At 36.5% G+C, this 18072-nt stretch overlaps 1 protein-coding gene across 3 annotated transcripts; it reads right to left on the bottom strand.

The window, feature by feature from the left end:
* Positions 1–21: 21 nt before the first annotated feature.
* Positions 22–18060, bottom strand: JKAMP (JNK1/MAPK8 associated membrane protein). 3 transcript variants are annotated; one of them, XM_082616955.1, is made up of 7 exons: positions 17972–18060; positions 15903–15994; positions 15175–15329; positions 9527–9733; positions 6097–6278; positions 2713–2789; positions 22–831 (listed from the first exon to the last, which is right to left on the bottom strand). In XM_082616955.1, exons 1-7 carry the CDS (start codon positions 17973–17975, stop codon positions 613–615), a joined length of 936 nt encoding a protein of 311 aa, XP_082473081.1. In that variant the 5' UTR covers positions 17976–18060; the 3' UTR covers positions 22–612. The 3 variants fall into 3 exon arrangements, with proteins under 3 accessions (XP_082473081.1, XP_082473083.1, XP_082473082.1); XM_082616957.1 differs by having other exon boundaries at positions 15903–16026; positions 17972–18056; XM_082616956.1 differs by having other exon boundaries at positions 15903–15976; positions 17972–18052.
* Between the last annotated feature and the right edge of the window lie 12 nt (positions 18061–18072).

Raw genomic sequence — 18072 nt, 5'->3', positions numbered from 1 at the left:
TGTCTTCAACCAAACTACCTAAAACAAAAGACCTGTTATATAAATTATGCTCTATTTTTGTAATAGATCAAAATACTGTATTGGTGAAAATAAATAGATAACAAAAAACAACATACTTGATTTCCATGTTTGCTATCAGACCCCACAAATATGTCTGACTTTATAATTCAGTATACTTGAAAAACTGAAACACAACAGGCATGCACAATTATGCCAATGCTAAGGATTTCAGATTATACTTGTTACAGTTTTTCTTAATAAAAATGGGAACAACATATTGCTAGGTACACAGAAACATGACTTTGCACAAAAGAATAGCTAAATTGTTGCAAGAGGTAAGTGCTTCCTAATAGGCTTCTAGTGTAATATAACCGTGTGCTCTAAGTGTATGGTGTGTTATACTACATAATGGAGAATTATGGTATTTTGTATTTTCCATCAAACCACAAAATCTGTTAAGTCAAAAAAAGAAAACAAACAACAAACCCCCCATAACATTAGGTGTACTGACAATCATATTCCCATGTATGACAGAAGAGTACTAATACATTTTTTTATTTCTTTACTTCCTTTTATTAAGAACACTTCTTAGGTTTTTTTGGCATTTTACATTCAGTGCCCATTGGCTCCTTCTGAGAGTATCCGTGAAGGTTCGGTAAATTTTGCGGTGAACAAGTAGAAAAGGGCTGGTGTGGGTACCAATGCCAAAAGGGGTAAATCTTGCTCGAGTTTATCCACTCTGGAAATGGAGATTATTCCATAGGCATGAAGTAACCAGTGGCTGAAGAGAACAATGAGTCTTTTCTTTCTGACCAGAAGATCATAGCAGTTCTACATAATTTTATAAAAGAAAGAAAAGAGAAATACAGATTATTGGGCTGAATTGGCTAGATAATTTATTACATTTTACTTTAAAACATATTACTGTCACACAAAATCATAACCTCAGAATCACAGGGACCTAAGAAATCACCCAGTCTTGCTACTACACTTCACAGATGAGGAAACTGAGGCTTCCTACATTCAGCACTCCGCGGCAGCACCAAGACGGGAGCCCACGTCTCTAGGTTCTGGTCTACACCACCATTCGACCCTGGAAACACTACAGCTTCTTCTGAAAGATCTGAACTGGAAGGGGAACGCCACATTATGTGCCTTGTTCCTGCCCTGATCCACAGCAGCTGAGTCTACCAGTGGGAAGGAGGAGGTACATACACCCAACTTCCTTAACTCCAGCATTCCTAGAGTCTGCTGCCTGGATACTTAGAAGGGAGCAGAAATGACATGTGACTACTCTGATTTCCCTTTTATCTTTAATACTGCTCTACAATATACAGAAATTGGAAGGACCAAATTATTATAAAAGTAATATCTAAATGTGCTAATGAACACACTAAAGTGTAATTTGCAACTGGTTACTTAACAAGTTTCCCTCATTAAATGGCTCATCAGCTCACCTAGAGCTTGACTGTCTTTTCCTGACTTGAATCCCTATTTCTGATTCATGTATAGAGTGCTAATTGAAGTACATGAATGTTTTATATATGGGGGATTCCCAGCAGCAGAGAAACAAATATGATTCAAGTTAATTGAACTTTCCATAGTAACTATGGATAATAAACAAAAATTCAAAAATTTCGTTTTATTCAAATATCCAATCATTCCCCCCCCCATTTCCCTAGAGTTGATAAAAGTGCCAAAACTAATTTGTTTATCTTTAATCATACTGCAAAGTTGATTAAAGATTACCAAGGAGAAATGGGAGTAGAATATAAATGGAAGCATCTGAAAAATCACCATAAAAGTACTGTCTAGTTCCTCTACTGCTAGTCTACCTAAAAGTCACTATGATTTCTAGGTGGTTTGTTCCCCCCTCTCATTCTTTCACTAATGTAATAGAAACAGGAGCTTCAAGAGCAACCACTCCAAAATAGTTAACAACTTTCTCTGGGGTGAACTTTTTTATGTTAAGAATTATACGAGAGCACATATCAACTGTAGTGGGCGGTTGAAAACAGTGCATAGGCACTAGGTAGCAAGGATAGGACGGAAGAGTACTAAGACATGTTACACTTTTATTCCTTTAGAGTTTACTCTCTAAGAGTTCTAACAGTGGCCTTCCACTGAAATATTAAAAAGTTAGAGGCACAAAAAGGATCTCAAGATAGGAACAGCATCGGAACTAATGTGAGTGTTAATGATATTTCCAAATCACCAAAGTATTACAGATATTATAGGGCAAAAGTAGACATCCGTAATCAAGAAAATAAAATTAGGGACAAAACATAGAAGGGTATGGAATGTATACTGTAATTATTGATGACTGTTAGTGTTCACTGGAAAAAAAATAAAAAAGCCTAGAATTAGTTCTATATAAAATAAAGCATTTTTATGTTTCCTTCAAAATAGTGTTAATAAGGTTCAACATTTCAATAATTATACATTTTCTATGTGGATAAATGATGTGAAATGAATTTTTTCTCTAACATGCCAGAGTTAAGCTTGACTACTTCACTAATTTCCCAAGCAAATATTGTCTAGTATACAACTTTTCATGAACTAGTGAGCCAAAAGCTACTGAGTGGCATCGTTTAGCCAAGGATTACTAAAACAATCAGTTGTAACATATCATATCATATGCACTATTCTCCTATTCAGTTGTCAAATCTATAAAAAAAAAAAGTCTTTAACAAAGGAAAAAAGATGTCCTACCTCTATTTCGGAAGCCGACATGTACACCGCCAGAGTAACCAAAGATAATACTAATATAATGTATGGGAAGGCATAGTCTGAAAGACAAACATTGGTATTATGCTGAAAATTATTTTCTGAATAAACCATCAAAAAATTCAAACAGTATAATTCTTTCCACAGACAAAAACCTTCTCAACCAGTCTTGGGAGAGAGTGAAGTCCTAATGCTCTAAGGCAGGGGTCAGCAAACTTTTTCTGTAAAGGGCCAGATAGTGAATACTTTTGGCTTCGTGGGCCATGCAGTTTATGTCTCAGTCACCTAAGTCCGAAGTTGTAGTGGGAAAGCAGCCAGATCATATAGAAAATGGATGTGTCTGTGTTCCAGTAAAACTTACTTTATAAGTTTGTAAGTTATAACTTACATATAAGTTATTCAGACAATAAAATTCAAATTTTATATAATGGTCACATGTCAAGAAATACTACTCTTCTTTTGATTTTTTTCCCCAACAGTTAAAAAATGTAAAATTATCTTTGGCCCAGCTTTGAAGACCCCTGCCTGAAGGCTTCCACTGAGGTAAAGAATCAACTTCTCTCCTATGCATCTGGCATGATACTAGTTATGTATCAAACTTGGGAGAATTGGGAAAATAATTACTCAGTTTTCTGTGTTTTGTGGTCCAGATGGGGAACTTCAGTTGAGAAAGGCTATATATAAGAGTAATTCGGCTTTAATTAAAAGGTCATATAACAATAACCTCAAAGGCTAAATGGATCATTCAGTGCTCTTAATGTCAAATTTCTAGACAGTTCTACTTCAAATACAGTACAGTAAAATAATACTTTAAGTGAAAATTTTTCTTAAAAGTACCACCTCTTAAAATGTTCTAAATTTATAGCTCACTAAAACAAATGGACAAATTGAGAAAGATACCTTGAATTATTTTTTATACAATTATTTTAAAACAATTAACTTCAGTTACTAAAACTATTAATCATTCTACAATACAATGCGGTGGAACCCATCGGGAACATTTTCAAATGTTAATTAAGGATATGGCAGCCAGAATCTCTGAATTATCTATGCAGGCCTGATTCCAATTACTAAATAACTGACAATGATTAGGTCCTAACCAGCCATTCAAAAGAATCCCAATTAACTTACAAATAGCTAAACAATGTTGCTAATGATAGTAAGAACTGGTAGAGAAAGAACTGGTAGTAAAAAGGAGAAAGAGGAAATTTCCAACAAGCCCCAAACTTGTGGGGAGTAGAGGGAGGTTCTGGGCTCAAAGCAGGATTTAGAGTGGTTCTTACTCTAGGGTCTAAAACAATGTAATATTTTGAGCAACTAGGTCTGGGGGTAGTGCCTGGAAATCTTCATTTTAGTTCTGCTGGTGGTTCAGAGGAAGATCACCCTTAAAAACTGGCTTTAATAATACTTCCAAGCAAGTACAAGTTTGTCACTGACATCTTCCTACTTACCCCAGTGTCTCTCTCCCTAGACCCTGGTATCTTGAGCTACCAGAAGCCTCTTGGTGCTCTACTTTGCTCAGACTTGCTATATTCCCTTGTCACGGACTAAATGTTTGTGACCCCACCCCCCCAAATTCTTATGTTGAAATCCTAACCCCCAATATGATGCTGTTAATAGGTGGAGGGGCCTTTGGGGTGGATTAGGTCATGAGGGTGGAGCCCTCATGAATGGGATTTGTGCCCTTATAAAAGAGACCTCAAAGACCTCTTCCCTCTTCTGCTGTGTGAGGACACTGAAAGAAGACAGCCATCAATGAACCAAGAAACGAGTCCTCACCAGACTCCAAATCTGCTGGTGCCTTTTTTCAACACCATAAAATTATGAGTTGGTATGATACCCTCTGTGACTAATCTCAGCAGATTGCACAAGTTTATACTTAGTGCAAATAAACAATAACTCCTTGATCCTCCTATGAATGTGCTTTGAGTGGAGGCTTGTTAACAAAATGATCCAAAGACTTTCAGTGTGGGAAAAAGCATTTTCCATATAGGCAGCTACAACATGGGAAGCAACGCTGTCTGGCAGTCTCCTTAGGTTAACTTTCCAAACCTTTCCATGCTTTCCACAGCTTTTCCCTTTTCCCCATTTCATAACCAAGAGGTTCTATACAATAGAACCAGTGGCAGTCTAGGACACAGGGGTCTGAGGGCTGGTAATTCTTAAATCTTCAAGCCTAGTCAGCTCTCCCAAGCTTGTCTAGGATAAATGACTACCTGTGCTCTTTTGAATATTCCATGAATACCTAAAACTGAATTCACTTCTCACCAACCTATTTGCTTATTCTAACATTCATTATTCATACATTCACTAGTTACTAAGTCAGAAAGCTCCTTTATCGTATTCTCCTCCCACTTCCTCAACCCCTATATTTAATTAGTTACCTAGCTTAGTTAACTCTGTCTTTGAAATAGTTCTTCTTTCCCAATGTTTCCCTGCTTTAGGTCAGACAGTCAGGCCCAGCTTATGGCTGTCATCTCTTAACTGATCCCCCAGGTTCTCTTCCCTGCCAATCCATCTTCCACACTGCTACCAAGTTATCTTTCTAAAATGCAAATCTAGTCATGTTACTCTTCCTCCTGAAATCCTTTTAAGAGCAGGTCTCTAGTCCCTAGAGCAAGAATAGCAACCTCAAATGCCTACAGAGGTCATCCAGGAGAATGAAGTGGGCCAAATCTAAAAAATAGGAAATGGTAGGAGCTAGGAAAAACTAAAGATTTTCAAACACTATGCAAGCCAAAAGAAACAATACATCTGTAAAACCAGAATATGAGGTATAACAGACCCCTGACTAGTCTCCAATTTCTTCTTCCCGTGGCCTTATCCTCAGCTCCACCCTCCTAACTTTGAATCAAATTCATTACTAAGCTACATTACTTGCACAGTGATGCCATCTTGCCCAGTTCCTTCAGGCCAGAAGCTTGCCCTCTGCACCCAGGCAGGCTCCATATAAAGATGGTATCCAACATCCTTGCAGTGTTCAACGTCACACATTCAAAAAGTCCCTCACTATGTTCTCTCAGCTACTTATAGCTTTCCTAGTAGTATATGAGCTCTTTAACACCAACTTTCTCTCATTCTTCTTTCGAATCACAGATCAGTCTAAATGTTGCTGAATAAATGAATGGATATATTAAAAAAATACATATTGAGGATTTTTTACTTTATCTAAAAGTCTTTCATAAAGGAATTTAGAAAATTAGACTTAATGGTAAACAGTATATATTATCATGAGTAATTTCCATCTATTATATGTAAAAACCATCTATTATATCAAGAGTAATTTCCATCTATTATATTATACTCAGAGAAAATATTGTTTATCACATATAGTAAATATATTTCATTGACTTTACCCAACAAACTTACATAAAAGGCCTCCACCAACTGCCTGAAGCACGGTTAAAATTGGGAAGAAGTAAAGTGCAGCATAAATACTTTTAAATCGATCAGATTTCCCTAACCCACAGGCAATCTTCTTTACCAGAAGAGGTCGGAGCAGCATCATTAATACCAAGCAGAATGCATAATAGATAAATACAATGGTGTATCTGGAAAATAAAATAAAAAATTATAACATCAAAAATGTTTTAAAATGTATTTTTATCATTGATCATTTTAAAATCAAAGATCCTGAAAAAGGTTTAAAAAGTCTATCCATCGAATATTCAGATTGGTGGAGGGTTCACCAAAAAGGCTCTCATAATACCACTGCAAAGTGTATGCTGAGTCCTTTCCGGTAGACAGTTTGGAAATGTGTATCCAAAATCCTAAAATGTTTATATCCTTTAATTCAAAAATTTTACTTGTAGAAATTTATCAAAGGGAAACAATTGGGTATACACAAAAACCTGATGAACAAGCATTTTTATTGAATCACACAATAAAGAAAACTCAGGAAGAAAATAAATATTCAACAATAGGAAGTTGGTTAAATTTTAGAGTACATTTATGCTGGAATACTATGCAGACATTAAAAATCCAGTTATGAAAGAAATGTTAACAACAAAAGCAACTGTGCCTCATACATTAAGTGACAAGAACAGGCTACAAAATGGCATGTGCATAGAATAACCTTAATATTCTTTAAAAAAGAATAAAAAAATAAAAATAAAATCAAAATAAAAAGTGCAGCTGGAAAGACATTTTTAGCAGTGATCATCTTAAGAAATGGAATTACAGATTATTTTATTCGGGGTATGCCTTTTCTGTTTTCCAAATATCCTATAATGTAATTTTTACAATCAGAAAAAAAGTTGCAAAAAGATCTCTGTATCAGCAGACTATAGTTTCTAGCTCCTTATTCTGAATAATTACATTTCTATGCACATAGTTCTAACTTCCTTTTCATGAGGATTTTCAAATTATTTTTTACCATCTTATATGCAAACCCTCTCCCTTGCAAGGGAGAGTCAAGGGAAGCACGGGAGTTGTTTCAAATAACTGACCACATGCCTCTTCTCCACACAGCTTAATGATACCGGGTCGCTGTGCTCTCATGATGATTTTAGGTCCAGCCCTGTACCATACTGCATTATTTCAAGCCTCACTTCTTGGATGATGAGTTTTGTCTTTTTAGGCTACCTCTTACCAATATCAAAACAAAATAAAAGCTGTCTATTCCTTCAGCTTGTAGTTCCTTAAGAGCTCCAAAAAGACTATTATTTTAATCAGAAAGAAACCATCATGTGCTACCTGCCCTAAAGAACTAGGAAACTAGCTTTTGGAAGCAGATACCCGTGTCCTGCCCCTGCTCTCCACCAGAAGACCTCATCCTCTACCTCCGCCCCCCCATCCATGCCCCTCATATGCACATAGGATAAATCTGACAAGCTAAAGCTAAGTTTTATTACAACAGTAATTACTGCTCATTGTCAATAACTCAGTTTTAGTAAACATTACCTTTTGCAGTAAGTTTCTAATGATAGAAGCTTGCATGTTTTTCCGTATCTTATCTAATTAATTTCCCCTCAAAACTATAACTATCAGTAAAAGTATTCTGATATTTTTCAATTTGTAAGGAATTTATATATACCAATGGAGAAGATATCCTCCACTAGTCAATGTAATAGTGTTCCAAGGTTTCTGTTAATATTGCGCCATTACTTTTTGTTGACTTACAAAAGATAAAAATCATTATGACTTTGGTAAGTCCTACAGCTTTCAGAAATGTTTAGCCCCAGTCTAGCCATATATGTAAGTTTAAATGGTTATGTAAAGTAACATGTATGAATTCAAATGCTGGTATTATAAAATCTTCTCATACTTTTAATAAAACATTGTTTTGTATAATTAATAAAACAAGGCAGACAGTCCATTCCACAGTGACTATTGGTAAAGCTGCTAAGAAAAAAAAAATACCTACTTAATTCAAAGATGGTGAACAGATGGAAAATGTCCTAATCAATGAAGTTGTGTGATGAGTCTGACTGAGTGCTGTGACAAGGCTCTGAGGCTACACCCAACTCAGCAGGACAAGTGCTGTAATAAATTAGAAGTGGCTGTTATGACTGCAGAATGAGGGCTGCGAGTACCTATTTGCCATCGCTGTTCTCATATTTTTTGACTCTCCTACTACAGGATTTACAGATATTATAAAAAACACTATAGATGTGAATAGCAGTAAATGAGTCTGATTTTCTTTTAAATAAGATGGTTATACATCTTATTTAAATATAATATCTGATTCAGTAATTAACTTCTCTATATAGGACCAGGTTAAGTTCTGCAAGTCCCCAGGACAATATGTGACAAGAGAATAATCAAAGCTGAGGGTTATAGCTCTATGAAATCAACAAAGAAGATAGTATCAGTCTTTTAGATACAATTTATATATATAAATATGTCTGGTTGTCTCTGTATATATATAAATAATTTGCAGGACTTAAAAGGTAGGCAGGTGGAAAATATTTTTATAGCTCTATATCTGGATCTCATTTTTTGTTTTGTGTTGCTTTTTTTTTCTACTTTTTTTTTTGGATGTCGTTTTTTGCAAAGTATCTTTTTATATACGTGCATGTTTGTTTTTGACACTTAGTACTATTAAGAATTGCACAAAAAGTACTATTTTGTTGAGCATATTACACAATGGTAACTTGCTACAACTATGAGAATACAAATACCAGACAATTCTATTATACATTTACTGAGAAAAACACATCAGAATGAACACTAATTCACAGAAATTCTAAAAATGTAGGCCAGGGTAATATTATACAGAATCTTATGAATTTGATATTTTTTAAAAAAAACAAAAACAAAAAAGAAAGAACATTAAGCCAAGCACTCTAATAATAATGCCAGCTACTTATAAGTGCTTCCTGTATGCAAGGCATTTATTTAAGTCACCTTATAAGGTATCATTATTCCCATTTTTACCAACAGGAAAGCCGAGGTTAAGAGGCTCTTAACATGTTCAAGTTAACAGCTGACAGACCTGGGATTCAAACTCAAGCCTGTTTTTAGCTCCAAAGCCTATACTACTTCCTGTATGTCAGATATTGCTTCTCCGTTGTATAAGAAAAAGGTTTTCCTTATAATTCCCTTAAGAAAAAGATAAAGCTTATTTTAGAAGTGCTCATACTTCAACATCAACACAAAAATACTTTCACTTCTATTATACTAAGATGTATTTCTATTTCCTCTTCTCAGACTATGTATCACTTAAAAGAAGAAAATCATTTCTGTATATCTCCCCCAGTGCCTAGGAGCCATTTCACAAGGCTCAATCTGCTTAAATGAATGAAATCTATAATCATCATTTTTTAAAAAATGATCTTACGTCTAAATAAATACTTACAGTGGGTAGACAGCTTCATGAGTACAGTGCACTGTGGTAACATAATCTGGACTTGGATTGTAAAGCATGGTGTACCAATCAGAAAGCATCAATACTCGACATGAACGGATATAAAGCACACCGACTGGATCGCTCACAAGTAAGGTGATGATAGCTGCCATAGTGCATTCAAATAACGCAGTGATGTGTTGGAAAAGGGCACTGGAACTAGTAAAACAAAGGAAGCACAATCACCAGAAAATTCTCAGCATGTTAAGTGGCTTTTAATAAAACCTGTGTATGCTTCAAAATATGTATTCTAAAAAGAAGTTTTGACTGATAAATCCTGAAACAAAAAAATCTTTTAAATAGGTAAGTAAAGCCAAGCACATATGAAAACTACTTGAGAAGGATTTAACCTTGTTTACTAAAAAGGGATAAATACTCATCCCAGATAATACTGTGCCAATATTGTCTAAATGTGTAGAAGAGCAGATATTAGATCTACCTTTATCTTCAGTAACTCGCCAAATTATTAAAAATGTCTTAAAGTTATCTATGCATCATTTTAAATTATCTTAAACATTAAAAGTACATAAAAGATTATATGTAATACATATTAGTTATAAAATATAATAAACATTGTAAGCTCACCACCTAACCCAATAACTAAAACATTAACAACTTATATCTACCTGTTCCTCCCCATTCCTGTCTCTCCCCTAGAAATAACCATTATACTAAATGTTCTTTATCAGTTTTTCTAAACAGTTTTTATTCCAACTGTATTTATACTTCAAAACCACTATTTAGTTTTGCTTATTTTTCAACATGATAAAGTGAGGTAAGCTTTCTGAGATTTTTCTTTCCACTCAAAATTACATTTCCAAGATTCATTCATGGTTTTGCTTATATCTGAAGTTCAGTCGTTTTCACTGCTGTATAATATTCCATTGTGTGATCTTTCCATTATTTATCCATTCTGCTTTGTTAGTAAAATGTGTTGCAAATGTCTTCCTCTCAGTTTGTGGGTTGAATTTTCATTTTCTTTGTGATGTCTTTTTATGAATAGATGCTCTAAATTTTAATATAGTTGCCATTATCAATTTTTAAATTTCTGGTTAGCAGATTCTCACTCTAAGAAAAATATTATCCTATATTTTCTTCTAAAAGTTTTAAGGTTTTGCTTTTCATGTTTCAATCTTTAACTCAGAAGAGATTTCTGTGTCTAAGTTAGGATATAACTTTAGCTTTTCCCATTTGGATATCCAACTGTCCCAGCAGCAGCATTTTCTTGAATAGTTGCTCTGTTCTCCCCACTAAGCTGCCATGCCACTTCTGCCATATAAAGTCTCCTATATAACCAGCCTGTTTCTAGGTTCTCTATTTTGTTCCTGGGGTCCATTTATCTATCCCTGAGACAACAGAAGATGACAATAATTCTTGATATTACATACATTCTTTTACTTTTTCAGTGGTGTTGCTCATTCTTGGGCCTTTGAACTTCCATATAAATTAGAGAATTAGCTTGTCAAGTTCCACAGTATAAATCCAATGTAGCTTAGCTACCTTGGTCTTGGCTACCTCACAGTACTGTGATTCTGTAAATGAAATATAGGGAGGTAATTGATTTTATATACTTAGCTTACAGCCAGCCTCTTCACTAAACTCTCATTATTTATGATTGCTTCTCTACAGATGCTTTTGAGTTTTCTATTTGAACAATGTTTCAGTTACCTATCACTGCACAGCAAACTACCCTAAAACTCAATGGCTTGAAACAACCACCAGTGATTATTTCTCACTGTTCTGTGGTTTGACTGGGCTCATCTGAAAGAATGAAAAACAAATTCACAGAATTGCTTCCTAGGAAGCAAAACACATCCCAAGCAGAATAAATAAAAAGAAATTCACATTATAATTAAGCTTCAGAATACCAAAGTTAAAAGAGCAGCTGGTCAGCAGCCCCCATGTGCTAACAGCTGACAGCCGGCACCTACTCCAGCATGAGTTACTCATTTTGAACACCACAGCCCAGTCCAGCCTCTAGATGGGTGCATCCCAACTCAACATCACGTGGAACAGAAAGGACTACCCAGTTGCTATCGGCAGTTAACCTCTGGCTACCCTCCCAACCCTACTGCCTGGTTTGTCACTCTGGCCCCAGCTCAGGGTGGGTTTGCTTGTTTTCTGAAAAAGAAGAGTTCTCGGAGATCCCCCCTTATTCCTGTGAGACCAGCAATGTCTTAAACAGTATGTCTCTTCCAGACTTTAGTTATTTCATGCAGGAGGGTGACCTGGAGCTCCTAATTAGCCCATGGTGTTGGAAGCAGAACTCCTGTGCCATTTTACACAGATGAAGACACGAAATATGTAAGTAAACGTGTACACTTTCGTATTATATAATCCAATCTTTTGCTTCCTTACAGAATTCATATTTTTAGAGGCAAAATCCCAACCTCATTATTTCTTGCCATGACTTTAGCAACCTTCTTACTGGCTTCCTCTTCTCATCATGCTCCCTTTCAATCCATCTGCAGTCAACTACGTAATCTTTACAAAATGGAATCTGCTTTTAAAACTCCCCTTATTAAACTACTTCAGTGGATCCCATCTGCCTTTCAGGAAAAATACTTCCTACCAGCCTTATCTCCCACACCTCCTGCCCTTACGAAATTACTTTGTTTCCTCACTGCTCCATTCATCCCAGCATGCTTCATGCTCCACCTCAAAACACGTCACCTATCTGGCAAATGGTGTATCCTTCAAGATCAGCTCTGGGGTTGTCCCCAGGTCTTAGGAGTATTTCCTAAGACTCCCCCAGCCCCAAACCTCTTTATATCTTGGTCTCATTTAGTCCCTATTTCTCATAGCACCCTCAGCTCTCATTTCTTGGTTATGCTGTGCTCTTTCTTGGCTCTAGACTTTTGCACATCTTTTTCTTACTGTCTGACTCTTTCTTCAATTCCTCTCTCAAAAACTACTCGTTTTTCAAAGTTCAACTTAAAGTGAGTTTTTTCTCCTGTGACACCACCCGATTTTGAGAGGACAGAATTGACTTCTTCCCTCTTTAAGCTAGCCTTAAACCTCTGTACACACCTCTCCTATAGACCCTCACATACACTGTGATGGTTTGTTTACCTCATCCACTGGACTGTGAGCATCCACATTTTCATCATCTCTGAATCCCGCAACCTAGCACAGCACCTGGCACACTGCAAACATCCCTAAAGATTGTTGGATGAATACATTTGGAAAGCTAAAAATTACATAAAAACAAATTACAGAAGAAGCACAGCTTCTGGCTTCATTACATAAAAACATGCAATTTCTGCCTATCTCTGCCCTGGCCTCAAAGAAAAACAAATTTAATACTAAACTTTGGGGAAAGCAAGCAGGCCAGAAAGGGAAGTTTTGATTAGTGTCTAGCCCATGCATTCTCAATGGGCACTAGCACTCCCAAGGGGACAAGAGTATAAAATAATATTACACTTTTTATATATAAAGCACATGTATACATACACTATATAAACCAATAAACAATATATCTGTGATATTAAAATTTTATGGGGTAGGTGGAATTGGGGGAAAAAGGTATCTAAAAAGCTTCTTTAAGGAGGAAAGAATGAAAAAAATGTCGAGAAACATATGAGTCTAGCCTCAGACAGCTAGGCCCCTGCTTCCTTGATTTTAAGTGCAATGTCTCAGGAAAATGCAAGAGATAGTCCTTGCCTTCCTTGCTACCAATTTCCTAGGCAAAGCATAGATATGCAACCTCCTTTTTAAACCCACCTCCTTTCCTGCCTAAGCACTGATCACACCTCTGCTTTACCCCCAAACCAAGGCTCTACCCTCTGCTCTAAAATTCTCTCTCAAAACATATCTGATGTTTTAGTTCAAATGCATTTGGTGAGGTACATCCATTAAGCCCACCTCTTCTCCACTCTGGGCTGAGAAGTTCCAAATGAGCAATTATTCTATTTTAGCTCTGTTAATCACATCTCTTTTCTAGCCCTCATCTCTCATCATTCTATAACAGAAATTAAAAGCAGGATGAAAGCTGCTTTAAAACAATTTTTTTAATAGAGTCTTCTGAAAAAATAATGAATGCTCTTCCAATGTAAATAGTCACTGTGGACTTATTAGGTAGATCCAGAAAAGTACTGGTTCTACTTCCACCTGACCTTCTCTTCACTTCCGTTCCTACCACTGGCCATCACTATTTCTTGGACAACAGCTTTCTAATATGTCTCACCACTAATCTGCCCTCCACAGAAGTTATCTTCCTAAAACATACATCCAAGATGCTGTTTCTCTAAACCAAAACCTTCACCAATAAATCATTCACTCGGCAAATACTAAGTGAGTATCTACCATGTGCCAGCGGCTGTGCTGGTCTCTGGAGATTTCATAGAGAACAACAGCGATGGCCACTGCCCTCATGGAGCCTATGGTCAGGGGTGGGAAATAACATTAAATGAGGAGACAAACATAACTACAAATTGTGTTGACTGCTAAATACAAAACAACAACAAAATGAGAGTGCTATTAAAAGAGAAAAATAACGGGGACAGACCTACATTAGATTGGGTCAGGGGAGGCCTCTCCGAGTAGGTATAATTTAACCCGAGATCTGAAGGAAGAAAAGGCAGCTAGGAAAAAATTGCAGGGAGAAGAGAGTATTTCAGGTAGAGAAGAGTTTGGGGAAATGGACAGGACTTAAAGCAGGAAAGATGCTGAGATGTCAGAGGAACCAACAGCCAGGATGGCTGAAATGTACTACAGTAGAATCTGGTTCCTCATTCCCAGTGGGATACGGTTCACATCATCACCAAGAACTTTCACATTCTAGCCACAACCCCCTTTCCCACCTTCCTTTTTATTACCTTTCTCTCATATGCAATCCACACTTTGAACACCCAACTACTTCCATTCCCACCCACAAGAGATCACGTTTCATACCTCCCCGCCAGTGTTCACGCTGTTGCCTCTGCCTAAAATGTTCCTTTTTTGAAGTGTTTCGGGTGCCACCAGGCACAATTTATCTCTTCCATTCTTTGTGATTCCAGAGCATTTTGTTTATAAAGCTTTTATATACTTTTTGGTTATATACTTTTAAGACTGATTTGTATTATAATTAGTTATGTATATATTTGTCTTCTCTACAAGAGTATGACTATAAACCACATCAGTTATGTTTGTATCTCCTTCCCTGATCTTTTCAACATAAAACGCAATGCTCAGTAAATTTTTTGGATTTGTTTTAGTATGAGTTTTCATAATTAGGTTGCAGCTATAACATTTTAACTACATTATACTAGATTACTAGTATTAAGTTGCAAAGTATTTGTTTTAGAACAATAAACAGTTTGTAATCATAGCCAAGTCTTTGTAGAAAACCAATGAAGATAATTAAGAAATAAAAATATAAATAAAATACTCCCTCAGCATCACTCAGAGTAAAACAGACAAAGGATATTTCCCTTAATATTTACTGAGGCATGCCCTAGCATTAAGTTTCCTTGCCACCGTCAAAAGTAATCAGAAGATAAAGGAAAAACAGGTTTGCCACTTTTACAAAAACAGAAGTATAATTACTTGATAAGGTCTTCTAAATGATAGCTATTCCAACATCAGTCCACCCAGATACATTCATAGAAAGTGCTAACCTCTTTTTCCCTGAGTACCATTCAATGAAGAACCAATGTAAAACAAGAGGAAGCATAGCCATAAATCCAAGATAGAGCCAATCATAAAGTTCTGGAGACTCTGTGCAAGGCTGACAATACTTCTGTGCATTTGTTCTCTGTCCTCTTGGACACACCTATGATATATAAGAACAGTATTTTATGTACGGATATTATCCTAGAACATTAACATCCCCAAAAAATCATTCACTAAGACATCACATTTCAGTTTAAACATCTGTTTACATGTGCATCTTTTAAAAATAAAAGAGAAAGCATAAGTAAAATAAAAAGCAATCTACATTGTATTTGCTATACCTGTATAAGGTTATTAAAGGACTCTTTATTAAGTTACTAAAATAGTTGACTAATATTACATGAAAAACCTAGTTATTAACACCATATAAAAATTGCAGAGAAATGCTCTGGAGTTGTAATGCTAAATTATTGTCCAAATTACTTTTCTATATTAATAAAAAGTAATTCGAAATTATTATAAAACTATCAAATTAAAAAACTTAATAACTGTGACCGTCAAGATGTATTATAGATATATAATCAATATGACAACACAAATAAGGATTTTATTAATGCCTCCATATTCTTTTACAAATTGAATACATTGAAGAAAAAAGTTATTCGACATGTGACAATATTTCAGAAGCAAAAAGATTTTACAAATGAAATAACATACAAATGTTAAGACTTACCCCACATTCTCCATATATTTCAGTTGAGCCATTTTTAAATAACAGGGTCTTCCCACAATACAGTCCAAGGCATGCTGGTTGAATATCGACAGCTTTTTAAAAACAAATGCCAGTATAGTAACATCTTTTGTGATTATAAAAAATAAGGTAATAAGAGCTGAAACATTTGGCAGAAATATCTCAACACACTTTCAATTAAAAAATATGTATTAGACAAAAGTCTTGATGCATTTATTTAAAGTTTTCCTTTTACACTGTGACACTACTGAAGGTTACATGGAACCTTATTGCTAATACTGTTCCTTAAGATTAAGGTCCTCAACCAGCAGAGTGGATTTCATGCCCACAACTCAAAGCCTAACCTGGTACGTCTCCAGTGGCTCCAACCAGCCATCATTCCCCTTGATTAGATGGTCTAGACTTTTGAATTTCCTTTTTTTTTCTTTTTTTTAACTAGAGGACTAAGAGAGGATGGATACTTTTTATTTTGCCCAGTCAGGACATTAAGTGCGAGCATACACACGAAATCTATTATCACCTTCCTTCATGACAGAACACCCTTTAATACCAGAAAAGCGGAAAGGACATAAGTTCAGAATAAAGGGAAGGCCTTTAAAGTAAATACATTCACCTTACAAGAAGCTTGTAAATTATCCTAACTTTAGTCATTTTTGTAGAGGACAAGTGAAGATTTCATCAAGGCTGTCACTGGGCCTCTGACCAAGACTTAGGAACCACTGCATTAGAATCAACCCTCTGATCTCAAGGCTTGGACAACATAAAAAGCAGCTCTTTTTAACCAAAAAACTCAGGGCCTACAGATTGTCTTTGACCTCATCTACAGGGAGAAACTATCGAACGAGTTTTTTTCATCAGTGACATCTGATTCCCTTCAATCACTGATTCATTCCTTCAGTAAACATGCATTAAGTGTCTGATTCCATTGGTGAAGGGCCCCTAAAGATCCACGGAGGAACATGACAGAGTCCCTACCCTCAAAGAACCTACAGCCTAGTGTGGAATAAATCCAAAACAACTGTGGCCAAATGTGAATTAACTTGGGAAATTATGCATTTTATGGCTATTCTTGAACAATCATTTCCCAAATTCTTCATGAATTCACAATCTAGAGACTGCCTGATCCACAATACTCTTTCTTCTTTCAAATTCAAGTAGAGTTTTTTCTTTCTCCTTGTGCTTAAGAGAAAAATAGAAATGGCGCTGACTAAAATGCCTCAAGTTTAATATTTTCACTTTTATCAAATTTCTGACTTTTAAAAAAACCCATGGGCTTCTTTACCTTACTTGGCACTTATTTTTAAACCAGTTGTAATCACAATGTTCTAAACTATAGACGGAAACGAGTTGTTTCAGATTTTTTGAGAAGGCAGAAGGTAAAGAATTGGAAACCTTCTATACCGGTTTTGCATCTAGCAGATGCATAATAAATACATTTGAGTGTAAATAATCTAAAATTTCTCAAAATCCAAGGCCTGAAAACCGGTATGATAAACTGAACGCAACAGCTTACCGTCGACCAAAAAAACCCTAGCTCCCACTGTACGCTCACTTTCCCCTTTGATTTCCTTTAGTAAAGGAGGTCTAGATTTTTTACTTTTTGCAACCGTCATGCCCCTTTGTGAAGGGCCCCCCAAACTCAACGTTTGATGCTGAAGCAGGACACAACAGTTAAGCAGCAATTAGCTTCTGCTTCCTTTCCGGTTTTCCTGCACTTACGCCCGCGCTTTAAATTGTCAAGTCAACTCTCAGGAATGTTAAACAAAGGGACCGAGACAAAGGGACTGAGGTGACATTTTGAACAAACAACAAAGGCCTGGCCTTTTCCCCCAGTACGCAGCCGGCGTCCCCTCTGCAGTCGGTCTCCCCGCTGCAGCTTGTCTGGAGCAGAGACTATCCCTATCCCACCTCGACCCGGCCAAGAGCTGCTGGGAGCAAGGGACAAGGATTCGCCGCTATCCGGAGGCCACCCGCTGTGGCCCAGAGCTGGGAGCGTAGGGAAGAAGCAGAGACTAGGATAAATGCTTCCCGGGACCTCTGCAATCACTCACCCATCGGCAGCTTGCAGGTTTCCTTGGAGAGGTTCGTGGATCAGCCGACCCGACCGCAGCGCCCGGACATCCGGGCCAAAGCCGCCTCGACGGCTCCGCCT

This window comes from Mesoplodon mirus (assembly GCF_964341445.2).
Source record: "Mesoplodon mirus genome assembly, chromosome: 4".
NCBI classification, from domain to species: domain Eukaryota; kingdom Metazoa; phylum Chordata; class Mammalia; order Artiodactyla; family Ziphiidae; genus Mesoplodon; species Mesoplodon mirus.
This window is presented reverse-complemented; position numbering and strand designations above follow the sequence as displayed.